Below are 24171 nucleotides of genomic sequence, written 5' to 3' on the forward strand. Positions count from 1 at the left end.
CGGCGGTGCGAGGGCGGCGTGCGGCGTGCGGCGAGAGCTGCGCTTAGCCCTGCGGCGAGGCGAGCAGCGAGTCGTGGAAGCGTGACCAGCAGGCGGTCGCACAGGAGCGCAGCGCAGGCGCGGAAGCTGAAGCTCGCGCGAGCGCGTAGGTTCGGCCGTGGTGGACGGCTTCCGCCTGCAGCTGAACAGGTCCGCGGACAGTCCGAGTGAGCAGACCGCGGCGTCGTCCGCACGCCGGCCGGCGCCCCTCCTGTCCGCCGGCCGTGGACTAGCCCATGCGGCGGGTCACGCGCCGAGCTCGCGCTCCCGCGAGAGAGGTCGGACGGGAGAGAGCGGATGCGTGGGCGGGCGGAGGAAGGTCGGAGGTTGGGGAGGGGCTCGGCGAGGGCGAGGATTGCGGGATCGCGACAGGGAGACACGCGAGCAGCCATGCGTGCAGTACTGCACGCAGGCAAGCGAGCCAGTGAGACGGTCGAGGCAGAAGCGTGAGGAGGAGGAGCAGGAGAGCGAGAGCCGACGCCTCGTCCACGTCGACCACGACAGCGGCTGCTCAGGTCGAGCTGCACGCCACTGCACAGCTCGCAGCGCTACCTTGCACGCGCGCAAACCCTCGCCACACGCGCCGACGCCTCACGCCCCGCGTCCTCATCGCCATCTCGACCCTCGTCTCCCCACTCGTCCCGACAAGCTCACGCGAGCTGGACGCCGGCCACCACAGCATCTCGACAGCCTCAGCAGCTCAGACCCCGACCTCCCGTTCACGCGCCGAGCGCGAGTCCGCCTTCCCCCACCTGCCTCGTCGCCCACTCGAGCGATGAGCTCCGTCCTCAGCGACCGACAGAAGGACGAGCTGTGCGTCCGCTTCCTACGGTCTGACAGTGCAGCAAGACCCTGACCGAGCTACGACGTGCGCAGCCACAAGTCGATGCTCGACTACCTCTCGTCCAACGGATTCGTCGAGACGCTCGCGGCGCTCAAGCACGAGGCCGGCCAGCCCGACTTTCAGCCCGACGCCAAGGCCAAGTGGAGCGGCCTTCTCGAGAAGAAGTGGACGAGCGTGATCCGCCTGCAGAAGAAGGTGCGCCCTCTGGTCCTCTCTTCTGGCAGCGAGCGCAAGGCTGACCCGTATCCGGTACCGCAGATCATGGACCTCGAGGCGCGCAACTCGCAGCTGCAAGAAGAGCTCTCGTCCGCCCCGTCCAAGCGCCCATCGGCGTCGTCGCCCGACTGGACCCCTCGAGCGCCCGCACGACACGCCCTGTCCGGCCACCGCTCGCCCATCACGCGCGTCACGTTCCACCCCCTCTTCAGCGTCATCGTCAGCGCGAGCGAGGACTCGACGCTCAAGGTGTGGGACTGGGAGACGGGCGAGTTTGAGCGCACGGTCAAAGGCCACACCAAGGCCGTCGCCGACGTCGACTTTGACTCGAAGGGCAACTTTCTCGGTACGTCCCTCACTTTCTCCTCGCCTCGCCCGAAAAGACCTGGTACTGACTCGCTGCTCCTCGCAGTCTCGTGCTCGTCCGACCTGACGATCAAGCTGTGGGACACCAACAACGAGTGGAAGAACGTCCGCACCCTGCACGGCCACGACCACTCGATCTCGTCGGCGCGCTTCCTGCCCAACGACGACTTTATCGTGAGCGCAAGTCGGGACCGCACGATCCGGATCTGGGAGGTCTCGAGCGGGTGCGTCCCTCCTTTTCCTCCCTCTCCTCCCCTCCTCGACCGCACACATTCCTGATCTCGCCCCCTCTCTCGTCCCCAGCTTCTGCACCAAGACGTTCTCGGGCCACAGCGACTGGGTGAGGAGCGTGGTGCCGAGCTCGGACGGGCTGCAGCTCATCAGCTGCTCGGTCGACCAGGTGCGCCCTCTTCTTCTCCATCCTGCCCCTCCTTGTCCCCCTCCTTGGCGCGCCCGCTCACTCGTCTCTCGGGCCTGCAGACTGCTCGAGTGTGGGAGGCAACGCGGGGCGAGACCAAGGCCGAGCTGCGAGGGCACGAGCACGTCGTCGAGGTGGCCGTGTTCGCGCCGACGGCGGCGTACCCGGCGATTCGAGAGGTGGCCGGCATCACGGTGCGTCTTCCTCTCTCTCTCTCGCCCGATTTTCCTACGTGCAGCACGTTGCTCATAAGGACTCTCTCGCGCAGGCTCCGAGCGGGCGATCAGCCGAGGGCAAGGTGGTCGGCGCGTTCGCCGCGACCGGCTCGCGCGACAAGACGATCAAGCTGTGGGACGCCGTCAGCGGTCAGTGCCTCAAGACACTCGTCGGCCGTACGTCCTCGTCTCGGTGCCCCTCTGCCCTGTCGCTCAGAGCGCTCACGATGCTTCCCTCTCGCAGACGATAACTGGGTCCGAGCGCTCGTCTTTCACCCCTCGGGCAAGTTCCTCCTGTCGGCGTCGGACGACAAGACGATCCGGACGTGGGACCTCGCGACGGGCCGCTGCCTCAAGGTTCTCGAGGCGCACGAGCACTTTGTGACGACCATGACGTGGGGGCGAGCACCGGCGCCGGGCGGCCAGGCGAACGGCGCGACGGCCAACGGCGCAGGCGGCAAGGCGCACGAGACGGCTCAGCTCGTCAACGTCGTCGCGACGGGCTCGGTCGACCAGACGATCAAGGTGCGCCCGCTATTCCCTCGTCGACCTCGTCTCGCGCCGACTGGTCCTGACCCTCTCGCTCTCCCCTCGCGCAGGTCTGGGTTCCTTAGACTTTGTCGGTCGCCTCGTGTCACTCGCACCCTTCGTCTTTCGTCTTTCGCCCTCGTCGCGCCGCGGTCGCCGCCCATGCCGACAAGACCGGTCGCCGCCCTCGTTTCGTCGTTCGTCCTCGGCCGCATGGCGACCTGCCTCTCGCCCACCCGCCGGCCCAGCTCCGATACCCGTCCTTACCTACAGCATACCCTCGTAACCGCGCTGTCTCGCACATCAGTCGCACCACCCCGTCCCTCGCTCGCCGCCCGCCCGCATTGTCCCCCCCCTCTCTCGAGCGCCGTCTCCCCGACTTTCGTTCCCCTCGTCCTCCCTCTAGTACCTGTGGGTAGTAGCTGCAGTAATGTACTCGAGTCTGTCGCACGCGCCGAAAGCGAGAGAGCGGGAGAAAGATGGAAGCCGGTTGTGCCGCGGCTTCTTCGGCGCCGCGACGAGGCCAACCTGGCTCACTTCTCTCCTCCCCGACCGCACGCCTCGCACCAGACTGCTCTCCTATACAGTGCGTCCACCTGCCACCTTGCCTTGCGCCGCTCTTCCGAGCTGGCGAGCCCGGCCTCGTCCTCCTCATCGTCTCCAGCCTCCGGACCTCGCTGACCTCAGTTCTCCTCGTCGCGCGCAGCCATGAAGGCCACCATCCCTCGCCGTGCTCTCGCAGACGTGCTCAAGCGCCGTCCGGACGATGTCGTTGTGCGCCCCACCCTTCCTTCGTCGTCCTCCTCGCTCCACTTCGAGGTGCCGCGGCATGCTGCCGGTCCTCCAGGAGCTGACTGGCCGCCTCGCACAGATCGTGACCTCGCTCCGTACGCCCATCGGCAAGTTCCGTGGCGGCCTCAAGGACATGCACGCCGAGGTGCGTCTCTCCTCCTCCTCGTCGACGACCGCTCTGGCCGCGAAGCTGACCCGGCGGCACTGTCCGTTCTCCCTCGCAGGAGCTCCTGTCGCACGTTCTTCGCGAGACGAGGTTGCGCCTCGAAGAGCAGGGCGTCGACGTCAAGGGCGGCGCCGTCCAGGACATCCACAACGGCACCGTCCTCATGGAGCTCGGCGGCGCAAAGAGCGGTCGTCTCGCGTCTCTCGATGCTGGGTGCGTCGTCCACGAGCTTTCTACTCTCCCTTTTAAGTCACTGACGACCTCTCCCCCACAGATTTCCTGTCGTCTCGGGCTTCAAGTCGGTCAACCGCCAGTGCGCGTCGTCGCTCCAGTCGGTGACCGACATCGCGCTCCAGATCAAGGGCGGCCTCATCGACATGGGCATCGCATCCGGCGCCGAGTCGATGACTCGCGACTATGGCGTACGTCCCGCTCTCTCTGCCACCGACAGCGAACAATGTTCATGAAGCTGACCTCGCTCGACCCTCGCAGACTCGCGCCATCCCTGCCGGCATCTCGCCCTACATCAAGAAGTCGCACTCGCAGGACGCGCAGGACTGCCTCGCCCCGATGGGCACCACGTCCGAGGCGGTCGCAGAAAAGTACGGCATCACGCGCGAGGACCAGGACGCGTTCGCGTGCGCGTCGCACGCCAAGGCCAAGGCGGCGCAGGACGCGGGCTACTTTGCGGCCGAGATCGCGCCGATCAAGGTGCGCAAGGTGACGCCGGCCGAGGGCGACAAGGCCGAGGTCGTCGAGGAGGTGGTCCTGTCCAAGGACGAGGGCATCCGGCCCCAGACGACGCTCGAGTCGCTCGCCAAGCTCAAGCCGTGCTTCAAGGAGGGCGGCACGGGCACGGCCGGCAACTCGTCGCAGATCTCGGACGGCGCGTCGGCCCTCACGCTCGTGCGCCGCGACGTCGCCGACAAGCTCGGGCTCAAGATCCTCGCCAAGTGGGTCGGCTCGGCGGTCGTCGGCGTGCCCCCGATCATCATGGGCGTCGGTCCGGCGTACGCGCTGCCCAAGCTGTTCGACAACTACGGCATCACCAAGGACGACGTCGACTTGTTTGAGCTCAACGAGGCGTTCGCGTCCCAGTCGCTCATGGTCACGCGCGAGCTTGGCCTCGACACGAAGAAGGTCAACCCCAAGGGCGGCGCGATCGCGCTCGGCCACCCGCTCGGCGCGACCGGCGGCAGGCTCCTGTCGTCGCTCATCTACGAGCTCATCCGCACCGACAAGAAGGTCGGCGTCGCGACGCTCTGCATGGGTGCGCCCCCTCTTTCTCTCCCCCCTCCTCGCCATTCTCGAGAACTCGGCCTGACATGTCCTGTGTCCCGCAGGTACCGGCGCTGGCAAGGCGACGCTCATCGTGCGCGACTGAGCGAGACGCTCGAGCCGCCTCGCCGCTTCCCTTTCTCTCTTCCTTTCTGTGCCGGGTAGATCTCCTTGTCGTTCCGTATCGCAAAACATCGCAGTTCCCAAGAGCCAGGCCCTGCGAGAGAGAGAGAGAGAGCCAAAAGACGCTGCCGCGCCGTCGGCCGAGCGGCGCCGACGGAAGTGGCCCCGTCTCTCCAGCTCTCCCTCGTCCTACACCGCTTCGCCGGCCAAGCTGCATGGCTGAGCGACCAGCCGAATCGCCAAGCTTGACGCCCGCACCCGCCAACCAGCCTCGAGCGAGCCAGCCACCTCGACCGGCCAGCTTCATCTCTCGCGTGCTCCGGTGCCGGCCGACCGCCTCTTCGTCGTCCAAGACGGCCCCAGGCCACGCGCAGGCGCTCGAGATGGTGTTCGATAGCAGCGCAGGCGAGGAGGCGGGCGCCGGCAAGGCCACAGAGCTCGCCGCCAACGCTCGGCCTCGCCGCACCCGCGACTTTGGCTTCCTGCCCGTGCCGCGAGGCTGCGAGCCCGGCGAGGCCTTCGTCTTTACGCGATCGCTCAACTGGCTCATGGCCCTCGGCGCCACCGTCACCGTGGCCAATCTCTACGTCGTTCAGCCCATCCTAGTCGAGCTCGCCGTCAGATTCGAGGTCGACTACGAGCAGGTCACGCGGGTCCCGTCGCTTCTGCAAGGCGGCTACCTCGTCGGGTACGCCCCCCTTGTGAGAGCCGGCAAGCCTGTCGGTCTGGGGCATTCTCGAGAACGAGCCGCTCACGAACCTTCTCTCGCACAGCCTCGTCCTCATCACGCCTCTCGGCGATCTACTGCCCCGACGTCCTCTCCTCCTCGCCCTTATCGTCATCGCCGCCTTCCTCGCACTCGGTCAAGCGCTCGCGCCCAACTTCCAGACGTTCGAGGCCCTGAGCTTCCTCGTCGGCATCTCGAGCGTCCCGCCTCAGATCCTGGTGCCGCTCAGCGCAGATCTGGCCCCGCCTGCGACCCGGGCGTCGTGTGTCTCGACCGTCGTGAGCGGGCTCATCGGCGGCATGGTCGTCGGGCGCTTCTTCGCCGGCATCCTTGTGCGTCCTTGCCTTTCACTCTCTCTTCCTCCTTCCCTCCTCGTCGCTCACTGTGAACCTCCCCGCAGACTCGCTATACCGGCTCGCCGATGCACATCTTCTACTTTGCCTTTGCGACGCAGCTCGCGCTCGCTGTCGCCTTCTGGTGGAAGCTGCCAGCCTTTCCCAAGAAGGGGCTCGGCCTGACCTACCCGCAGGTCCTCCTGAGGTGCGCCCCCTCTCTCTGTTCCTCTCCCACTCTCTCCAACGTGGCCAACGACTCTGACACGTCCTCACGATCCCGCAGCATGGTCAAGCTCTTCTTCACCAAGCCCGCCCTCACCCAGGCGTGCTTCGTCGGCTACTGCAGTTGCGCCGTCATGGTCAGCTGGTGGACGACCCTCACGTTCCTCCTGAGCGACACGCCGTTCTCGCTCAACACGTTCGAGATCGGCCTGTTCGGCCTCACGGGAATCTGCGCCATCATCTGGGCGCCGCACGCCGGCAAGGTCACCGACCGCATCCACCCGTGGTTGACGACGCTCGTCGCCCTCGTCGTGCAGCTGTGCACTCAAGCGCTCGCCCTCGGCTCGGCGAGACTGAGCTTAGCGCCCGTCGTCATCTGCTGCATCCGTGCGTCGCCCTCTCGCTTCCAACCTTCCCAAGTGCGCGCACTGACCCTCGTCTCGCGCGCTCGCAGTCGTCGACATCTGCCACCAGTCCTCGACGATCGGCAACCAGCGACGCTTCTTCGACGTCGACCCGCACGCTCGCTCGAGGGTCAACGGCGTCTACATGGTCCGTCCTCCTCGCCTTCCCTTCTTTCGCCTCTCGCTCTCCCGGGCTCACCCTCGCGCGCCCGGCACACAGGCGTTCACCTTCCTCGGCCAGACGACGGGCTCGTCAGCCGGCCCCAAGCTCTTCCTGCGGCACGGGTGGCGCGCCTCGTACGGGCTCAACGTCGCCTTTGTCGTCGCCGCCATCGCCTTCCTGTGCGCTCGAGGGCCGCACGCCAAGGGCTGGGTCGGGTGGGACGGCGTGTGGAGCCTCAGGAGGGAGCCGAAGCAGGGCGAGGGGGCGCGAGGGGACGAGGACGCCGAGAAGGGCGAGCTCGAGACGGCGGACGAGGCTGGACAGGAGACGGTTGTCGTCGAGAACGGGCAGCAAGTAGAGCTAGAGCCAGGAGACGTCGCTCTCAGGAGCAACAAGACGTAGACGAGGAACATGCTGGAATACAGGGCTCGATCTAAACAAAGACTGCTCGTTGGAGAGCTCTCACTTGCCGTCGCCCTTCTTGCCCATGAGGAGCTCGCTGAACGCGCGCCACAGGACCGAGAAGAGGAGGCCCTGCAGGCCGTTGGCGAGTAGTCGCGTCTTGAGCCCTCGGCCGAACAGGCCCTTGTAGCCCTCGGTGCGCAGGATGTGCGAGGCGGCGGTCCCTGCGTCGGTGGCGAGAGAGTAGGTCGTCAGAACCGAGTCGCCGCACGACGAGGACAGACGACGAGAAGAGAGAGGAGGACGCACGGTAGCCGACGCTCGTCTTGCTGACCTGCCGGTACGTCTTGACGACCCGTAGCGAGTTGGAGATGGTGTCCGACACGACGCTCGCGACGAACCCGATCAGGGCCTGGCGCCCGAGCTTCCACCACAGGCTGCCCTCGGGCGGCGGCGGGAGGTACTCGCCGAGCGCGTTGTACGTGGCGAACCAGGGCCACGAGCCGACAAAGTTGGCGGCCGCCGTCGCCCACGCGCCGGCCCACAGCGTGCCGGGACCGTAGGCGGCGACGCGGGCCTTGAGGAGCGGCAGCGCGTGCGCCGAGCCCTCGGTCTGCATCGTCGTCTTGAGCGTGTCGACGGGCATGAGGACCATGCGGAACAGGGCGCCGGCGAGCGACGCAAAGGCCGTCTTGAGCGGCGACGGGAGCTTGGACAGGAATGGGTTCGACGACAGGAGGGCGAGGATGCCGGCGTTGGCGGCAGTGTCGCCGAACCGAGCTGTGAGGGGCGCATAACGTGAGCGGGGCGATTGACGACGAGAGACAGGGCGATAGAGAGAGGGAGAGACGCACCGACAGGTCCCTGCACGAGAGCCGGCGCGAGCCCGCTGTAGAAGCGCTTGAACCCGCCCTCGCCGCGCAGCTTCTTGGCCGCCTCGGCGGTCGTCGTCCCGTAGCGGTACTGGTAGCTGCGTGCGGGAGATCTGGTGAGTGCCTGGCCGACCGTGCATGCGAGAAAGAAGGGGCCCGGGCCTGGACGCACTTCATGGTCGTGCGGAGCGGCATGAGGGCGAGGACCTGGACGACCATGGCCATGGCGCCGGCTAGACCCTGCAGGCGCGACGTAGAAGGTGAGCGCTCGCTCGCGAGGCAAGAGAGATAGAGAGGGAGAGAGAGGTGGACGGACCCCGCCGCCGGCCTTCTTGAGCGCGCCCTTCCAGTCAAACTCGCCTCCTCCTCGCCTGAAGGCCTGGACGATGAGGAAGGTGGTGACGGCGGCGACGAGGGTCCAGATGAGGAGCCAGCGGATGAGGGTGCGTCGCCGAGTGGTCGGGTCGGGAGGAGGTGGAGCGCTCGACTCGTCGTCGTCGCTCTGCGAGTCTGGGTCGGTGCTGTAGTCGTCGGCAGTCGGTACTCGAGTGACGGACCGGCCGAGCGGCGCGCCAGAGGCTGCGCTCGCCCTCTTTGGGTCTCGGTCATCGCGCGAAGTGGAGGCGGCAGGCTGGCCCGACAGGAGCGGCTGGCGCTCGCCGATGGCGTGCGGCTCTGTGCCGATGGATGCAGGCATAGGTCTGGCGCAGCGAGTGGCGCACAGGAGCAACGAGCGAGGCGGAGGAAGGAGGCAGAGCCGGGGCGCCCCACCAGCTCGCAGCATCGGACGGCGTGGACGTGCGCACAGCGGCGTGCGAGGGCTTCAGGCGCGAGAAAGCTACGAAGAACATGCTCTCGACCGATCTAGACGAGCGAAACCCATCTCTCTGGCGGCGCCGGACCCGCTCTTGGCCGCAGAGCCCTGAATCGTCCTCCTGCCCTCCTCGCTCCGCCGTCGGCGCGCGATCGCCCAGTCGTTACCGCATGAGCCAGAACGCGCACGAGCGAGCGAGACACAGCCGGAAGGTGCGGTGCGCGACGATGTGTGGTATTGTCGCCTCGAGTACAGAATCTCCTCCCGTCGTCCCTCCCTCAGTCCCTCGCTCGTCTAGGTTCCGCGATGCCGTCACGAGAGACGAGTTTACTCCTCGGTCTGGTACTTGGCGCGGATGCTGTTGCGTGAGGGAAAGGGCAGAGTCAGTCCTCGAGATCTGGCGCCCGACGACCAGGCGAGCTTGCGGCCCTGCGACGACGCGGGCCCGTCGCATGCCGAGCTCGCTCGAGGACATGCAGAAGAGAGGACGGGGGGACGTACTCCTTCCACTGCTTGCCCTGGTTGTGGTTGTCCCACCACGCCGAGGTCGCCTTGTCGAAGGTCAGGCCGAACGCGAAGGCGCCTGTCGAGGGGCGGTCGCAAGATTGCGGGTAGAGCACGAGGAGGCGAGTGCGTGCGAGTGTGCAAATGACATGCAAGGGGCGGATCGGGTCGAGGCGAGAGGCGGGGGCCGGCGGAGAGAGGACGAGGGGAGGGGCGGGCGAGTTGGCGGCGACGAGTCGAGGTGGGGAGGGGAAAGAGCAGAGGGTCAGTCTGGGTCTCCTCTAAGGGCACAGGGCACGCCGCACAGGCCACCGAGGGGCAGGGAGGAGGAGGAACGGACCGAAGAAGATGGAGCCGACGTAGACGCTGTTGCGCGAGAAGAGCTCTGCGATGGGGCGAGCGATGGCCTGCACGGGCTAGTCAGTACCTGTGCGCGGCTGCAGAGACAGGCAGCGTACTCACAGACATGGTTGCGGCGGTGGACGAGCGGAGTGAAGACGAGAGCTGCGCGGTTGGTTCCGCTCGTGTCGCTCAGTCCACGCTGCACCGCTCGCAGGCAGGGCCACACTGCGCTGCACTGGCCTCACTCGCTGTGCACCCCTCAACTGGCGCACCCCGCGGCTCGCGCTCGCCCTGCGCCACTCGACCTCCTCGTCCTCCTCGCCCGGCCGCACCGCTCCGCGAGCAGCCCGCTCCTCGGCGGGACAGGCCGTGCGAGGTTGGCGACACTCTTTCAGGCTTCGGTCGAGGCCCTTGTCCGCCGTACGCTCGAGGCGTCGCGCCCGCAGCTCGCTCCGTCGCCCGACTTGCGCTCGCCTCTCTCCGTCCTCGAAGCGCCGCTCGCCGCGGTGTCAGAGCGCTCGATCCGCGCCCTCCGACTGCTCTTTAGCTCAGCTCGGCTCGTGCCTCGCGCCCTTGCACCGGTCCCGCGCTCCGAGTGCAGGCGCCCGGCCGCTCTCGAGGGCGGCGATGCTCTTCCTGTCACGCTCACTCGCGTTCTCGAGCGAGCTGGCGCTTCTCTTCGCCGGTGCAGATCCGCCACGACGACGTGGTCGCCTCGGCAGACGAGCTGCGAGTCAGGACTGGGCGCAGCAGCAAGGTCGGTCGCGTGTGGCTCGCGATGGAGAGCTAGACGGCGCGCACGGTCGCGATACTGTAGTTCCGAGTTTCCCGCGCTCGACCGTTCTACAGAGGACAGGCTCGACAAGTACAGAGCGCGCTCGAGAGCGAAAGAAAGCGAGACGGCGTCCGCGGAGTTGTGAGAGTTCCCTTGGCCCCCGGTCGCGAGCGCGCGCGCCCTCTCCTCCTCCCACCCCATCGTCCTCGCTCAGCAGCCATGTCCACCTACTTCGAGACCGTGTCCAAGGTGCGCCACTGCCACCTCTCAGCCCCCGCACCAGCCAGCCCCGCCGCTCACCCTGCCCTGCCCTCGCTCGCAGTCGTTCGTCGACGTGCCCGTGTCGGCCGACGGCGTCGACACGCTCCAGTTCCTCGAGGCCGCCGAGGGCCTCATAAAGATGTTTGGTGCGTCTCCCGCTCACTGCACCAGGAGGAGCACGCGGGCGCGAGGAGCAGGGCGAGCTGACACGCTTCGTCGTTTGTGGGGGTGGACGAACCCGTCTCGCGCAGACCTCCTCGGCAGTACCGCCTTTACCATCGTCCAGAACGACATGAACGGCAACGTCACTGTCCGTATCCCGTCCCTCCTCCCGTCTGCCGCGCGTCCACGACTGACCTCGTCCCCCTTCCTCCCTCCCTCTCTCGCCTCTCGCCGCTTGCCCGCCCGCCCTATCACCTACCTGCATCGCCGCTCCGCCAACAGAAAATCCGCACTCGCTACAACGCTGCGCCGGCACAGTCGCAGACGCTCGAGCAGCTCGTCGCCAACGAGCAGGGCGAGAAGAAGCGCACCGCGACCGAGGGTCTCTTGTGGCTCCTCCGGTGCGTCGACCGTTCTCCTTTCGTGACCGAGCAGTCCTATCGGTGTGCGCGTGCGCGTGCACCGTCCGACTTCTCATGCTCGGTCGTGGAGCTGGAACTGACGCGCCTCGTGTGCCCTTCCGCAGCGGCCTCCGCTTCACCCAGGTCGCGCTCAAGCGCTCGCAGGCCAACAAGGAGGAGGAACTCGCCGTCTCGTTCACCAAGGCGTACGAGGAGACGCTCAAGAAGCACCACTCGTTCGTCGTGCGCCCCGTCTTTGGCGTGCGTCCGGCTCTCGCCCTCTCCCTCTCTCGTCCTCCTTTCAAGCCGGGCTGAGACTGATACCGGGACATGCTCGCGCACAGCTCGCCATGAAGGCGTGCCCGTACCGCAAGGACTTTTACGCCAAGCTCGGCCCGCCGTCGGCGCCCATCGACTCGGAGCTCGACAAGTGGAACTCGGCCCTCGGCAGCATCCTCGACCGGCTCGAGCAGTTCTACGTCGCTGGCAAGCACGACAAGGGCTTCTGAGTGCGCCGGTGAGATGGGAGGAGAGCGGGCAGGTCCCGCTCGGGGCGCAGGAGCGAACGGGCGGTCGGGGAGGACGAGTCGGAGCCGAGCGGTTGCCGTAGCGCTCGACCTTGTCTCTGTGCGGCTCCTTTGCACCTGCAGTATCGTCGGTCTGGCTGTCGCTTGTCGGCGAGTCGTCTCGCACGTCGGAGGCTCGAGCGGGCCGTCGCCGGCTTGTCGCGCTCGCTCCTCGTTCCCCGCGTCTCTCGCGCCTCTCCCATCGACCACCTCCTCTCGGGCGATGCAGCTGCTGTCGCCAGCTGTGCCTCTGCTTCTCGACGGCGCACAGCACCATTCGGCGCCGCCACAAGGCGTGCAACGCTCGCTCTTGCCCTCTCGGCGCACCGACTGCTCCTCTCCGCCTCGACGCCGTCGCCGCCTCCAGCTCGCCAGCCCGATCCGATGGACACCATCCGCCTCACGGGCTCGTACGTCCTCGCCCCGGCACGACTGGCCAACAGCGCAGTGTGGTGTGCGTCCCCTCCTCCTCTCCTCGCCGTTCTCGTGCCGGTCGAGCTCACCCTCGCCAGCGCCCACAGACGCCCTCGGCTACTCGACTACCCTCGACTCGTCCACCGCACCTGCATCGACGACGGCGAGCGCTCGAGGACCTGGGCAGCCGCCCGAGCACGCGCACGCTCAGCCGAGCACGTGCAGCGATGGCGGCGCGGACGACGCGCGAGTCGTGCGGGCGCTGCGGGCCGCCATGCGCGAGTGGAGCGATGCGAGCTCGAGCTTGAGCTCGGTGGGCGACGAGAAGGACGAGGAGGAGGACGACGGCGACGCGGACGAGCCGCAGCTCGACGAGCGAGCGCGCGATCATGAACCGCCGCAGCTCCCTCGCTCGCCGGCCGACATCCCTCTTCCCGCGTCGCCATCCGCGAGCTCATCCCTCGACGACGCCGACGATGCCCTACCCGCCACGCCGTCCTCGCCGCACCCACCCTCGTCGCCTCCCGCGCTCGTTCCCCTCCCTCGACCACTCTCCTCCCTCTCGCGCCTCTCGCGCCGCGCCACCCTCTGCCTCTCGCACGTCGTCGACCTCAACAGCCTCGACTTCAGCCTCGACACGCCTCGACCTGCTGCCGAGGAAGGCGGCGAGCCGAGCAAGCGCGACAAGGAGCTCGTCGAGCGGGTCATGGCGGCCGAGGTCGAGCGGGTGACGGAGGAGGTCGAGGGTTTCGTCGACGAGGCGCTGCGGGAGCAGGACAACGAGGTGGGTGTGACGGAAGGAGGCGAGAAGGCGGACCGGGAGGGCGGCGACGTTCTCGAGCGAGGGATCGAAGGGCGAGAGCGGCGGCTGGAGGAGGCGATATGGTTCACGACCGATGCAGGACGGGTGCGTCTGCTTCCTCCTCTGCATCTTCTCGAGTTCCGCGACTCACAGAGTTGCTCGTGCTGCGCAGGCGTTCGAGCGAGTGGACGTCGAGGGCGGCGCGGTCGAGACGGACGCCTTTTTGCGTGCCGCCGAGAGCCTCGTATCGATGACCGGTGCGTCCTGATCCTTCTCTCCTCCTCTCCGGGACTCGCCCTGACACCTACGGCGCAGAGCTTCTTGAGCCCGCAGCCGCCTCGCTGTGCGCCGGCGAGTTCCTGGCCGACCTCGGCGTGCGTCGCTCTCTTCCTCTTTTCCTTCACGCAAAATGTCCTCACGTCGACCAGTACTGAATCTGCCTCCTCCACAGCGAGTTCGAGCCCGTCGACAGCTGTTCCCGACGCGCACGGTGACCCTCGAGCAGCTCGTCCAGTCTGAGCGGCGTGAGCGTCGCCTACCAGCCACCGACGCCCTCGAGTGGCTCGTCCTGTACGTCCACACTTCTTTCTCGGGTCTCTCGAGCGTAGGGGCGAGCTCGCACGAGGCCGGACCTGGTCGCTCATGTTCTCGAACGCGCAGAATCATCGGCTTCATGGTCGAGTCGTTCCGCCGCAACCTGAGTCAACAGCCGCCCGAGGAGCTCAGCACGAGTATCAGCACCGTGTGGGACCGGGGCTTCGGTTCGTCGGCGTCCTCTTCATCCCGTTGGCCTTCGTCAAGTCCAGAGGGCCCGAGGGCGCTCGAGCGCGACTACCGTCTCTCGTCTTTATGCACTGATCCAACCTCTCTCCCTCTGCAGCCAAGCACTTCAACTGGCTCGTGCGACCGCTATTCAAGGTCTGTCTGAGCCCTCGTTCCCGCACCTCGTTCCTCGCCGCCGGGCCTCCTCCGGCTCCTCCCCTGACTCGTCGCCCTCCTCAGGTCGTCCTCCGCGCCTGTCCCTCTCGCGCGCACGTCTACTCAAAGCTCGCCCTGTCGCCTTCGACGACGCTCGTCGACGTCGAGCGGGACCTCGGCGCGTGGCTCGACCGGGTCGAGGAGGTGCTCGCGAGGGTGCGGGAGGTGCTCGAGCGGGAGAAGCGGCGTCGGTAGGAGAGCCGAGCTGTATTGAGACGAGGGTCTGTATACCTGTCCATGCGTGCGAGAGCAGGGAGCGAGAGTGCCGGAGCGAGGTAGCCCGCCTTCTCAAGCCGGGCTCGCGCGCTCGAGCCTCCTCGTTGGCCGCTCTCTCGCTCTCAGCTTGCAGCCCGCGGCCGTCGCCGCTTGCCGGTTCCGACGTCCCGGACGGACGAGAAAGCCCGCTCGCGCCTCTGCGTCCTCTCCTCCCGTCGTCCGTCGTCCGCGGCGATGCCGGTCGACCGGCTCTCGGTCACTCCTCGCGCCCTTTCCTTCCCTCCAGCCTGCTCGCTCGCACTCGAACCGGCCATGCCGCACCGCTCTCGACACCAGCACGCGCCTGCGAAAAGCGCCGACGAGCACACCGACACCGAGACGGGCACCGAAGACGAGGAGGGCGGAGCTGTCCCGCTGCAGCCGCGCCGCAGCAAGAAGGCCGGCTCGAGGCGAGGCGAGCCGCCGGAGGACCGTGAGGGCGGGACGACGACGGACGAGGGCGAGGGCCGACGGCACAAGAAGGCGTCTGCGAGCAGGAGGAGGAGGGACCGAGCGCCGAGCGACGACGACAGCGCCACCTCGGACGACTCGGCCAGCCCGTCGCGCGAAGCACACCCGCACAAACACGCCAAGCGCAGCAAGGCGCACCACGGCCGTCACAGCGCGCACGACGGCATCGGGTCGGGCTCGGACGAGGAGGAGAGCGGCAGCGCGAGCGACGACGACGACGACGACGATGAGGAGCACGGTGGACGGCACGGCAAGAAGCACCACCAGAGCAAGGGCAAAGCGTGGTGGCGCCAGAAGCGCATCCTCGGCGTGCGTTCTCTCCCGCTCTCCATGTCGAGCGAGGTCGAGGAACTCACTCTCGTTGCCTCCTTCTGCAGCTCAAGCGCCTCTACTTCTTCGCCGCCCTTGCAGCACTCGTCCTCCTCGTCATCGTCATAATCATCGTCATCGCCGTCAAGTCGTCGTCGGGCAGCACACCCGCGTGAAGGAGCGAGGGCGACGGGACCGGCGAGACGAGGACGACGCAGCGAAGTGTAGAGAGCCTTTCCGTCCATGGCCCTGATCGTGCACACACTCGGCTCGAGACAGAGGATGCGAGAGAGACTCTAACGTTACAACACGCCGCAAGTACGACCCAGTCCACCGACCGTCCACGAACCTCGTCTTCCTCGACCGACGAGAGCTCACTCCTTTTCGGGAATGTTGTGCTTGGCCTTGAGCTCTGCGAGGTCCTTCTCTCGCCGCGCGAGGTCGGCCTTGGCCGCCTGCTTTGTCGGCTGGTGGTACAGGACTGAGAGCGAAAGGGAGAGTCAGTCGAGGAGGACGGGCTGGAAGTGCGAGTGAAGAGAAAGGGGAGACGCACCGACGAGGTACCGGTCCATCAAGTGAAAGCCGTTGAGCGAGTCGAAGGCGTTCTTGGCCTGCAAGGGGTGCGCGCGGTCGCAGAGTCAGTGCGGGAAGAACGACTCGAGGGGGGGAGGAGGCGAGAGCGAGTGAGAGGACGCACATCCATGACGTCCTCGTACACGACAAAGGCGGTGCCCTTGGCCTTGGCCTCTCGGCCTAGCCGCACCTGGCGGATCGAGCCGTACTTCTGCTCGTCGAGGGGGCAAGGTCAGCTTGCGTGCTGCTGAGAGGGGTGGGGGAAGGGGGACGCACGCCAAAGAGGTCGTAGATGTCGTCGCCGGTCGTCTTGTAGTTGAGGTTCTTGACGTACAGGATGCGGTTGACGTCTGGCGAGAGCTTGACGGTGGACATGGTGGCTGTGCGAGAACGACGGGGAGGCGAGGACGAGGACAAGCTGGGAGGTGCGGGACGGATCTGTGGGCGGCTTCAATATGTCAGTTAAGGCTGTCCAGAGGCAGAATACGCTCGCTCGAGGCCTGTTGCGCGACTTCGAATCCTCATCGCAGCGAGCGATGAGGAGAGGCGAGGGGGAGGGGAGCAAGGCACGCACAGAGGCGGGGACTGCGAGGAGCTGACTTGTGTAGCTCTGGGGGAGGCTCTGGTGCTGTGCAGGTGCGCCTGGCGGGTCTAGTCGAGTCGGGGACAGGCAAGAGCGGTGGCCGTCTCCTCCCCGCCGACCTCGTCGCCCTCTCACCACCGACACACGCGGCTACGTGGAGCTCCTTGCAGCCCGTGCACAGCTTGAGCACTCGCTTGCTCAGACCGACGCCGCCTCTACCACCTCGTCATCCTCGAGTGGCCCTCGTCTTCCACCTGCTTCCTCTCCCCCGCATCCTCGCTCCAGCGCTTCCACACTGCTCCTGCTCGACGCACGAGCCGAGCCACGCAAGCGCCCGACATGCCGTCGCCGCTCAAGTTCTACAACCTCGTCGCGAACAAGGGCTGCAGCTCGCCCTTCTTCAGCCCGCCTTGCGCCCGCGTCCACGTCGCCCTCCTCGCCAAGCACGTCCCGTTCGAGCTCGTCGAGGTGACGTACAGCGACCTGCGCTCTCAGCACTGGCGGGACAAGCTCGGCGTGCACAAGGCCACAGGTGCGTCCGCCTCTCGCCCCTGTCCCAACCCCTTGCTCCTCGCTCGCCGCACGGAAACGCTCACGCTTGCCCGACTCGGACCCGCAGCTCCTTTCGTCGAGCGCGAGGACGCGACCTTCCTCATGGACAGCTTCGCCATCGCCAAGTGGCTCGACGAGGCGTACCGCGACCGCCCGAGCCTGTTCCTCCCCGAGGCGCCCGTCCCGGTCGACGTCGGCTCGGTCCCGTACGTCGCGGCACTCGAGCGCTACAAAGGTGAGCAAGCCCTACCTCCTCCCCCTCTCGAACGACCCTGACGTTCGCTGTGTCCTGCAGCCTTCGAGAAGACGTGCGCCGCTGGGCTCGGGCCCGACTTTAAGCTCTTTGCGCCGATCCTCATTCGCCGGTTCGACCCCGAGGTGCGCACCTCTCGCTCGTAAAGGTCTCTCGGAGCCGATACGGCAGGTCCTGACCTCGACCGCTCGCGCAGACGGCGGCATACTGGTCGAGCGACGCTCGACTCGGCGACGGCGTGTGGGATTCTGTCGACGCGGCGACCGAGCAGGACAAAGGTGCGTCGAGCAGCTCTCGTCCTCTCTTTCTCGTGACACAGAGTCTGACCCACTTGTACAGCTGAGTCCGTCAAGGCCGTGCAGCGTTTCCTCACCCAGCTCTCGAACGATCACTTGCTCGACGGCCGGCTCTTCATCTCGTCGGCGACCAAGCCGGGCATGGAGGTGCGTCCCGCTCTATCGTCTCTACTTTCCTCGTCCTTTCGACCGCGCACCGACTGAGCGCGCACGCCTTCCTCGCCCGCAGGATTTCTTCCTCTTCAGCCACTACCGCCTCCTGCGCGCCGTCTCTGCCTCGCTCGCCGCCGAGCTGTTCGAGACACCTGCGAGTGGGAGCTGCAAGGCGTGGCTCGACCGCGTCCACAAGCTGTACCCGCTCGAAGAGGCGCGAGCGAGGGACCCGAGCACGTAGACGAGGCGGCGAGCGAGTGCAACGAGGTTTTCTCTCTCTTCCTCACGGTCTCGAGAGCACGAGAGTCGAGTCGCAGATACGAGAGGCAGAGGAGGGAACAGCGACTGCTTTTGATTTCAAGGGTTCTCGAGCCGGCGTCGACCACGAGCATGTTTAGATGAACTCGCGGCCGTAGGTCGGGAGCGGGGTCGGCGCGTTCTCGAACAGGTCGTCGATCTCCTTGCGGACCTCGTCGGTGACCTTGGGGATGAGCTTGAGCGCCTCAAAGTTCTCCTTGAGCTGCGAGAGGCGAGAGAAGGAAGGTCAGTGTCGTGCCGGCCGAGGAAGGGCGAGACGGCGAGCGAGGACGCACCTGCTCGGGCTTGGTGGCGCCAAGGATGACGGACGACACGTTGGGGTTGCTGGCGGCCCACGCGAGCGCGAGCGCGGCCGGGCCCGTCCCGCCGAGGCGCTTCGAGATCTCGCCGAGCTGGCGGATCTTGTCCTGGCGCTTCTTGCCCTCGGGCGACTCGAGCTCCTTGATCTTCTGCTCGTAATACTCCGGGTTGGTCTTGTAGCGCGAGTTCTCCGGGATGCCTGCGAGGCGAGGAGGGGGAGGGAGAGGGAGAGGGGGAGAGTCAGTTTGGGAAGGTCGACGAGAGAGGTCGAGTCGCGACGAGGCTGCGACGCACCGTTCAGGTACTTGCCCGACACTGCATGCGCATCGAGAGAATCAGTGAGAGGCTCGCGAGGAAGGCGGCAAGGAAGGAGGCGAGAGGAGGCGAGGAAGGACGAGAGGGAGGTCGCTGGGAGGAATGAAAGGACGAGAGGGCGTACGCTCGCCGCCGGCAAGAGGCGACCAGATCGTCGTGCCGTACTTGTACTTGTCGAAGAGCGGCTTGAACTCGACCTCGAACTTCTCGCGGTGGAAGATCGAGTACTGCGGCTGCTCGACGCACGGGCCGACGAGCCCAAGGCGGTCGGCGATGCCGATGGCATCCTGGATCTGCTGCGCCGTCCACTCGCTGGTGCCCCAAGCAAACGCAAAGCCCTTATCGAGGAGGTAGTTGAACCCGCGAACGATCTCCTCCATGGGCGTGGCGGCGTCGTGACGGTGCGCGAAGACGATGTCGACGTAGTCGAGCTGCAGGCGCTTCAAGGACGCCTTGGTGCCCTCGATGATGTGCTTGCGCGACAGACCCTTCTGGTTCGGGTCGCTCTTTCCCGTCCCAAAGAAGCTGCAGAATGTCGCGAGGAGGAAGGAGGACGAGGGAGGGGTGGGGGAGGCGTCGGGTATGTCGGCGGTGAGAGGCATCGGCGGCCGTCGGGGAGGGAGATGTGCATCGAGTCAGTACAAAAACGCAGGGTAGAGGAGGAACAGAGAGGCGCTGGTTGCGAACGCACATCTTGGTCGAGACGACGAGCTGCGAGCGGTCGACGTCGAGCTCCTTGAAGACGCGGCCCATCTCGATCTCCGACTGTCCATTGCTGTAGATTTCCGCCGTGTCGTAACACGCCGAAAGAGAGTGCGTTAGACTTTGTCGCGGCATCGCGGGAGGGCCAGAGGAAGGGAAGGAGGAGGAGGAGACGGGCGCGAACGCAACTCACCGAAGAAGTTGACACCGTGGTCGAGCGCCTCCTTGATCAGGTCCTTGACAGGGTCTCCCTTGACGGTCCCACCGACCGTGAGCCAGCCGCCGTACGAGAAGCTGCGAGGAGAGGCCAGTCAGTTCGGGTCGAGGTTGGGAGGACGAGAGGGGGTGACGGCTCGACGCACGCAGACACCTTGAGGCCGGTGTTGCCGAGGTTCTTGTAGATCATGTCCTGCAGCACAGAGAGCAAGTCAGCGAGAGAAACGACGACGAGAGATGCCCGCGCGGTGACGCAAGCTGCGGCGCCGTGGGCAGCTCTCGACAGGGCGAGGGACGGCCGCTCGACCGCACGGTAGGGCCTCACCTTGGTCTCGAACTTGTAAGACATCGTGAGCGTGTGATGCGGGTGTGTAGGGTGGGAGGGAGGTGGGAGGGAGGGCGAGGCGAGAGGGAGCGGCGTCCGCGAGGCCGACGGGATCGAGAGTGGAGGTCGCACCACATGTGGGGTAGCGCTGACGCCTTCTTCCCGTCGGCGAGAGAGAGCCACCGCAGTTTGGCAAAGGTTCACCTCGAAATGGTAGAGAGGTGGACACGAGAAGGCTGTACGTAAAGAGGTCCGTGCGCGGCCTTCCCAAGTCGACGACGCTCGGCCTCGCTCGCGCTCTCACGCCCTCAACTTTCGTCGTGGCGAGCTGAGACTCGACGAGGCTGACCGCAAGTAGATTCTCTGACGATACAATGCAGCAGGACGGAAGAAAGAGGTGGACACCAGCCGGCTCGAAAGCGGCCACTCGAGCAGGGCAATGGGCAGAGCGCGAGTGAGCGCAGAGCGAGCAAGGCGGTCCACCAGTTGCAGGAAGCTGTTGAGCACAAGTATGGCTCGGCCGGCTAGAAGAAAGGCTGAGAGGCGCTCTCGGGAAAGAAGGGAGATGCAGAGAGTGGGGAACGTCCTCGTTGCTCACTGTCGCTCTGTACACAAACCCTCGGCGTCCTCCTCAGACAATCCTGCGCGGGTACTGCTCGGCGACGGGCCCGTCTGCGCCTATCCGCCCGACGCGGTCGACCGGCGGCGCGCCCCACACGAGCTTGCTGTCGGCGCCCTTGCCGGCGAACGCGCCGCTCACGAGCGACAGGACGCCCGACGACGACGACGACGAGGGCGCCGATGCGGGTGCTGCCGCGAGACCGTCGACGGGCGACGAGCCGGCGGCGGCGGCGACCGAGCCTGGTGCGGGCACGAGCGGGCCGCCCTTTGCGGCGAGGCGGAGCTCGTCGCGCTCACGCTGCTGCTCCTCGATCGAGGTGAGGCTGCGGCGCTTGTCGTCCGACAGGGGCTGGTCGAGGTCGCTAAAGTCGTCCTGGGCGACGGCGCGGATCGAATAGAAGTAGACGCTCGCGGCGAACCCAAAGATGAGCGAGCCCGTGACAAAGTTGCGGGTGCGGAAGGGGCGACGTGCGCGCTTGAGGCCCTCGGAGACGCCGTAGCCGCCCGGGTGGTAGGTCTGGCGGGCCTCGCGCGAACTGAGGCCAGAGGCGGACATGGGCGATGAGGGAGAGTCGGGGGAGGAAAGGCGATGAGGAGGCGAGGGAAGTGGCTGCGCGAGGGGGACGCAGGGTCAGTGGGTGGTTCCTGGAGGTTCACTGACGAGACTCGCACCTTGCGTGGCTCACTGAGCGAGTGTGGCGGTGAGGGGAGGAGGCAGGTCTTGTCCTCTGCCGAGCTCCTCTCGCTTCTCCCCGTCCAGCTCTTCCACCAGCTCAAGATGCTCCGCTCGCTCGCCACCAGGACCCTGCGCGCTCCTGCGCTTCAGTGCGCCCGCTGCGCCAGCACGTCCGCCCCCGTCTCGGCCACCCCTGCCGCCCCCGACTCGCAGACCAGCCGTACGTCCACTCTGTCTCCCACTTGCCCAGGGAACAGAGCTGACTCGTGCAACCGTGTACAACAGGTGCCGAGACCATGATGCGCCGCTTCTGGAAGTCGGTCGCCCTCGAGCCTCGCGACGGTGCGCCCCATCTTCGTCCTCTCCTCTCCCTCTCCTCCTCGCGGACTGACCCTTCCTATACACACAGGCGACTACGCCGTCCTCCTCGACAAGCGCACGCTCAAGACGCCCGGCGGCACTCAGCTCCTCGTGCCCAAGGAGCGCCTGCCCGTCGCGCTCTGCATCGCCGACGAGTGGGAGAACCAGACGACCGTCCTCAAGCCTCACACCCTCCCCATGGTGCGCCCGTCGCTCTCTCGCCTGTTCGTCACGAAGACTAGACACTGATGAGCACTCTCACACGCAGACCTCGATCGCTGCGCGCGCCCTCGACGGGCTCAACACGGCCGAGGCGCGCAAGGACGTCGTCGCGTACCTCTTGCGGTACCTCGACACCGACACTGTCTGGTCCGTCCTTTTTTTTCTTTCTCTCTAGGGCCTTCTCGTCGAGCGATACCTGACGCTGCACCCCGCAGCTTCCACGAGTCGTTCCCGGAGCGACTGACGCGGCTGCAGGACGCGCACTGGAAGCCGCTCATCTCGTGGGTCGAGGAGACGTACGGCGTCGAGATCAAGCTGTACGAGGGCATCCTCGGCAACAAGCAGTCGGACGCGACGGTGCTCAAGCTCGGCGCCGTCGCGTCCGAGTTTGACCACTTCAAGCTCGCCGGTGCGCCTCGCCTTCTCTCTCTCGTTCCTCGGCGACTCTCCCGCACTCGCATTGACGTCCGCTCTCCCCGCAACAGCGTTCGAGCGTGCGGTGCTCGCGTCCAAGTCGTACCTGATTGCGCTCGCGCTCGTCGAGGGCCACCTGACGGTCGACGAGGCGGCGCACGCGGCGCACGTCGAGGTGCAGAGCCAGATTGACCGTTGGGGCGAGGTCGAGGACAGTGCGTCGCTCTCTCACCGCTCTCTGTCACGGCAAGACCCTCGACTCACCGTTCGGTCCGCGCGCAGCTCACGACGTCGACCACCACGACGTGCGGGTGCGGCTCGGGTCGGCGGCGCTGTTGGTTGCGCACCAGGGGCAGCTTGCATAGGCTGTAGCGAGACTAGTGTCATGTACCTCTATTGCAGTCGGCAGGGCCTGGTCGAGCGAGAGCGAGAGTCAAGCTGGTGGGCTCGCTCTCGCGGCTGAGTCGCAACTCGAGTCGACCTGCTCACACTCGCGCATGGTGACCCGATTAGCCTGCTAGAGCCTTCTCCTGCCGCTCGTCGACTCTACTCTCTGCGCCGCACCAAGCCCGCCCTCGCGCCGGCCCCGAGTCGCCCTCGCCCCCACTCGAGTCGTCCTCCTCATCTCCTCCCCCGACCTCGACCCCACTCGGCTCGTACACGCCTCGAGGGCCGCAAGCACCACCGCGACACGCTGCACCGACAACCACTCGCCTTTGCCACCACCTCGCGGCCCCCACAACCCCGCCCCGTCGGCATACAGCCGCCACCGACCTCGTCGTCCTCCGTCCCTCGTCGCTCGCCGACAGCGCGCGCGCTCGACTGCGGCCATGTTCGGCGAGACCTACTCCGAGTCGCCTCGATTACCTTCGGTGCGCCCCCGTCCTCCTCGCATCCTCGCCCCGTGTGCGCGCGCTCACCCACCCGGCCGCCCGCCCGCAGCCCTGGCTCTCGCGCTCGTCCGGCGGCACCACGCCTTCGCCCCTCGCCCTCGCCACGCCCGACCTGTCCTCCTCGTCCTCGTCCTCGTCGCCCGGCCGCCGTCGCCGCTCGTCAGTCGAGGAGCTCGAGCTTCTCGACGGGCTCGCCGAGGACTTTGACGTCCTGTCGCTCGCGAGGGGCGCCACCGCCAAGCTGTCGTCGGCGCCGGCGCTCGAGGAGATCACGGTGCGCGAGGGCCGAATGGAGACGCTCGAGCCAGAGGTGGACCACCAGGGCCACGTGCGTCCGCTCTCTCCTCCTTTCCACACCTCCTCAGTTTCCCTGTACTGACCTCGAGCCCCGCACACAGATCGAGTACAAGCTCAAGCTCCTCACGCCGACGTCGCTGCACCGCCTCGAGAAGCTCCGCACCCAGCTCAAGTGGCGGCTTGTCGAGGGCGGCGGCGTCGCCGTCTACGAGCTCGGCGTCCTCGACGACGGCACGCTCGTCGGCCTCGTGCAGGACGACATGGACGAGTCGCTGCGCACGTTGGGCCAGATGCTCGCCGGGCTCGGCGGCGGCAGCGTCCAGGTAACGCGCGTCGTGCGCCTCGACTGCGGCGACGGCTCGTCCTCGTCGTCTTCCTCGTCGTCCCCTCCCGCCTCACCCGGCGCCCTCTTCTCCTCATTCGACGTCCCCTTCGACACCGACGACCTCGCCTTCGTCACCGCGTCCTCGTCGATCTCGAGCACGACGCCGCCGCCCCTCCAGCTCGCGACCGACCCGGTCACAGGCGCCGTCTCGATCTTTCCACCAGCACGCCTGCGCGGCCCAGCGCCCATCCCCAACAACCGCACGCCCGACGAGCAGGCCGAGATGCGCCGCCTCAAGCGCGACGCGCGACGCCAGATCCGCCGCGAGGCGTCGTCGACGCCGCCCGTCGCGCCACCTTCGCCGTTCGCCGTCCCGTTCCAGGTCGCGCACCCGACGCCCGTACAGCCGAGGTACAAGCCCCCGAAACCGCCCAAGCCGCCTCGAGTGCGGGCGAGGGCGAGGCGCGACGCCGAGTCGGGCGCAGGAGGGGGTCCGAGCGCGGGCCCGAGCGGCATCGGCTCGACTTCGTCCAGCGGCGGCGACGCGCCGTCCGTGCCCGCCGTCCCCGCTTCGTCCGCTCGCGCCATCGTCGGCATGCAGCGCGCGGTGCGG

General features: G+C 67.0%; 13 protein-coding genes across 13 annotated transcripts; 8 read left to right on the forward strand and 5 right to left on the reverse strand.

Annotated features, from left to right (window-relative positions):
* Positions 1–814: 814 nt before the first annotated feature.
* Positions 815–4730, forward strand: RHOBADRAFT_48293 (uncharacterized protein; the record flags this gene model as incomplete). Its single annotated transcript, XM_018415119.1, has 13 exons — positions 815–852; positions 916–1078; positions 1142–1445; positions 1512–1689; positions 1769–1865; positions 1946–2077; positions 2152–2275; positions 2343–2623; positions 3333–3400; positions 3498–3563; positions 3643–3797; positions 3859–4006; positions 4077–4730. 9 exons carry the CDS (start codon positions 815–817, stop codon positions 3336–3338), a joined length of 1323 nt encoding a protein of 440 aa, XP_018271786.1. The 3' UTR covers positions 3339–3400; positions 3498–3563; positions 3643–3797; positions 3859–4006; positions 4077–4730.
* Positions 3182–5067, forward strand: RHOBADRAFT_35482 (uncharacterized protein). Its single transcript, XM_018413277.1, has 7 exons — positions 3182–3212; positions 3333–3400; positions 3498–3563; positions 3643–3797; positions 3859–4006; positions 4077–4854; positions 4928–5067. Exons 2-7 carry the CDS (start codon positions 3335–3337, stop codon positions 4966–4968), a joined length of 1254 nt encoding a protein of 417 aa, XP_018271787.1. The 5' UTR covers positions 3182–3212; positions 3333–3334; the 3' UTR covers positions 4969–5067.
* Positions 5068–5368: 301 nt separating this feature from the next.
* Positions 5369–7275, forward strand: RHOBADRAFT_35486 (uncharacterized protein; the record flags this gene model as incomplete). The annotated part of the gene is made up of 6 exons (XM_018413278.1): positions 5369–5673; positions 5759–6044; positions 6113–6252; positions 6331–6656; positions 6724–6821; positions 6894–7275. The coding sequence occupies 6 exons, from the start codon at positions 5369–5371 to the stop codon at positions 7236–7238; spliced, it is 1500 nt and encodes a 499-aa protein (XP_018271788.1). The 3' UTR covers positions 7239–7275.
* On the reverse strand, positions 7069–8568 carry RHOBADRAFT_25928 (uncharacterized protein). Its single transcript, XM_018412722.1, has 5 exons — positions 8427–8568; positions 8283–8350; positions 8093–8208; positions 7548–8018; positions 7069–7462 (listed from the first exon to the last, which is right to left on the reverse strand). The coding sequence occupies exons 2-5, from the start codon at positions 8333–8335 to the stop codon at positions 7299–7301; spliced, it is 804 nt and encodes a 267-aa protein (XP_018271789.1). The 5' UTR covers positions 8336–8350; positions 8427–8568; the 3' UTR covers positions 7069–7298.
* Positions 8569–9251: 683 nt separating this feature from the next.
* On the reverse strand, positions 9252–9896 carry RHOBADRAFT_43165 (uncharacterized protein; the record flags this gene model as incomplete). Its single annotated transcript, XM_018414182.1, has 4 exons — positions 9252–9282; positions 9426–9507; positions 9769–9835; positions 9891–9896. 4 exons carry the CDS (start codon positions 9894–9896, stop codon positions 9252–9254), a joined length of 186 nt encoding a protein of 61 aa, XP_018271790.1.
* Positions 9897–10764: 868 nt separating this feature from the next.
* Positions 10765–12038, forward strand: RHOBADRAFT_52773 (uncharacterized protein; the record flags this gene model as incomplete). Its single annotated transcript, XM_018416498.1, has 6 exons — positions 10765–10794; positions 10868–10952; positions 11058–11116; positions 11251–11369; positions 11495–11630; positions 11714–12038. 6 exons carry the CDS (start codon positions 10765–10767, stop codon positions 11876–11878), a joined length of 594 nt encoding a protein of 197 aa, XP_018271791.1. The 3' UTR covers positions 11879–12038.
* Positions 12039–12319: 281 nt separating this feature from the next.
* Positions 12320–14361, forward strand: RHOBADRAFT_52774 (uncharacterized protein; the record flags this gene model as incomplete). The annotated part of the gene is made up of 8 exons (XM_018416499.1): positions 12320–12389; positions 12457–13133; positions 13324–13408; positions 13467–13525; positions 13603–13721; positions 13812–13912; positions 14032–14069; positions 14154–14361. 8 exons carry the CDS (start codon positions 12320–12322, stop codon positions 14322–14324), a joined length of 1320 nt encoding a protein of 439 aa, XP_018271792.1. The 3' UTR covers positions 14325–14361.
* A 296-nt stretch (positions 14362–14657) lies between these two features.
* Positions 14658–15340, forward strand: RHOBADRAFT_43168 (uncharacterized protein; the record flags this gene model as incomplete). Its single annotated transcript, XM_018414183.1, has 2 exons — positions 14658–15164; positions 15233–15340. The coding sequence occupies 2 exons, from the start codon at positions 14658–14660 to the stop codon at positions 15338–15340; spliced, it is 615 nt and encodes a 204-aa protein (XP_018271793.1).
* Positions 15341–15448: 108 nt separating this feature from the next.
* On the reverse strand, positions 15449–16384 carry RHOBADRAFT_64819 (uncharacterized protein). Its single transcript, XM_018418589.1, has 5 exons — positions 16312–16384; positions 16014–16175; positions 15862–15948; positions 15718–15775; positions 15449–15645 (listed from the first exon to the last, which is right to left on the reverse strand). The coding sequence occupies exons 2-5, from the start codon at positions 16110–16112 to the stop codon at positions 15539–15541; spliced, it is 351 nt and encodes a 116-aa protein (XP_018271794.1). The 5' UTR covers positions 16113–16175; positions 16312–16384; the 3' UTR covers positions 15449–15538.
* Positions 16385–16659: 275 nt separating this feature from the next.
* Positions 16660–17856, forward strand: RHOBADRAFT_52776 (uncharacterized protein; the record flags this gene model as incomplete). The annotated part of the gene is made up of 6 exons (XM_018416500.1): positions 16660–16852; positions 16940–17107; positions 17168–17250; positions 17322–17403; positions 17465–17568; positions 17651–17856. The coding sequence occupies 6 exons, from the start codon at positions 16660–16662 to the stop codon at positions 17813–17815; spliced, it is 795 nt and encodes a 264-aa protein (XP_018271795.1). The 3' UTR covers positions 17816–17856.
* Positions 17857–17899: 43 nt separating this feature from the next.
* Positions 17900–19793, reverse strand: RHOBADRAFT_66271 (uncharacterized protein). Its single transcript, XM_018418918.1, has 8 exons — positions 19751–19793; positions 19572–19618; positions 19403–19503; positions 19199–19301; positions 18632–19032; positions 18487–18507; positions 18168–18391; positions 17900–18094 (listed from the first exon to the last, which is right to left on the reverse strand). The coding sequence occupies exons 1-8, from the start codon at positions 19772–19774 to the stop codon at positions 17969–17971; spliced, it is 1047 nt and encodes a 348-aa protein (XP_018271796.1). The 5' UTR covers positions 19775–19793; the 3' UTR covers positions 17900–17968.
* Positions 19794–20320: 527 nt separating this feature from the next.
* RHOBADRAFT_66272 (uncharacterized protein) lies at positions 20321–20983 on the reverse strand. Its single transcript, XM_018418919.1, has one exon. It carries the CDS (start codon positions 20925–20927, stop codon positions 20382–20384), a length of 546 nt encoding a protein of 181 aa, XP_018271797.1. The 5' UTR covers positions 20928–20983; the 3' UTR covers positions 20321–20381.
* Positions 20984–21325: 342 nt separating this feature from the next.
* Positions 21326–22447, forward strand: RHOBADRAFT_35500 (uncharacterized protein). The gene is made up of 6 exons (XM_018413279.1): positions 21326–21389; positions 21457–21608; positions 21676–21776; positions 21845–22038; positions 22115–22258; positions 22326–22447. Exons 1-6 carry the CDS (start codon positions 21344–21346, stop codon positions 22406–22408), a joined length of 720 nt encoding a protein of 239 aa, XP_018271798.1. The 5' UTR covers positions 21326–21343; the 3' UTR covers positions 22409–22447.
* The last annotated feature ends 1724 nt before the right edge of the window (positions 22448–24171 follow it).

Source organism: Rhodotorula graminis (assembly GCF_001329695.1).
Source record: "Rhodotorula graminis WP1 unplaced genomic scaffold RHOBAscaffold_5, whole genome shotgun sequence".
In the NCBI taxonomy this organism is placed as follows: domain Eukaryota; kingdom Fungi; phylum Basidiomycota; class Microbotryomycetes; order Sporidiobolales; family Sporidiobolaceae; genus Rhodotorula; species Rhodotorula graminis.

Bases quoted from the DNA above. Each gene is read 5' to 3' on its own strand.
- RHOBADRAFT_35482 (XM_018413277.1), top strand. From the start codon at position 3,335: ATGAAGGCCACCATCCCTCGCCGTGCTCTCGCAGACGTGCTCAAGCGC. The intron at 3,401-3,497 runs GTGCGCCCCACC...CGCCTCGCACAG, and splicing joins GCCGTCCGGACGATGTCGTT to ATCGTGACCTCGCTCCGTAC. The intron at 3,798-3,858 runs GTGCGTCGTCCA...TCTCCCCCACAG, and splicing joins CTCGCGTCTCTCGATGCTGG to ATTTCCTGTCGTCTCGGGCT.
- RHOBADRAFT_25928 (XM_018412722.1), bottom strand. From the start codon at position 8,335: ATGGCCATGGTCGTCCAGGTCCTCGCCCTCATGCCGCTCCGCACGACC. The intron at 8,019-8,092 runs GTGCGTCTCTCC...CGCCCCTCACAG, and splicing joins TCTCGTGCAGGGACCTGTCG to CTCGGTTCGGCGACACTGCC. The intron at 7,463-7,547 runs GTGCGTCCTCCT...CCACCGACGCAG, and splicing joins CAAGACGAGCGTCGGCTACC to GGACCGCCGCCTCGCACATC.
- RHOBADRAFT_64819 (XM_018418589.1), bottom strand. From the start codon at position 16,112: ATGTCCACCGTCAAGCTCTCGCCAGACGTCAACCGCATCCTGTACGTC. The intron at 15,949-16,013 runs GTGCGTCCCCCT...CTCGACGAGCAG, and splicing joins ACATCTACGACCTCTTTGGC to AAGTACGGCTCGATCCGCCA. The intron at 15,646-15,717 runs GTGCGTCTCCCC...TTTCGCTCTCAG, and splicing joins GATGGACCGGTACCTCGTCG to TCCTGTACCACCAGCCGACA.
- RHOBADRAFT_66271 (XM_018418918.1), bottom strand. From the start codon at position 19,774: ATGTCTTACAAGTTCGAGACCAAG. The intron at 19,619-19,750 runs GTGAGGCCCTAC...TCTGTGCTGCAG, and splicing joins CTTACAAGTTCGAGACCAAG to GACATGATCTACAAGAACCT. The intron at 19,033-19,198 runs GTGCGTTCGCAA...GACATTCTGCAG, and splicing joins CTCGTCGTCTCGACCAAGAT to CTTCTTTGGGACGGGAAAGA.
- RHOBADRAFT_66272 (XM_018418919.1), bottom strand. From the start codon at position 20,927: ATGTCCGCCTCTGGCCTCAGTTCGCGCGAGGCCCGCCAGACCTACCAC.
- RHOBADRAFT_35500 (XM_018413279.1), top strand. From the start codon at position 21,344: ATGATGCGCCGCTTCTGGAAGTCGGTCGCCCTCGAGCCTCGCGACG. The intron at 21,609-21,675 runs GTGCGCCCGTCG...TCTCACACGCAG, and splicing joins AGCCTCACACCCTCCCCATG to ACCTCGATCGCTGCGCGCGC. The intron at 22,259-22,325 runs GTGCGTCGCTCT...GTCCGCGCGCAG, and splicing joins TTGGGGCGAGGTCGAGGACA to CTCACGACGTCGACCACCAC.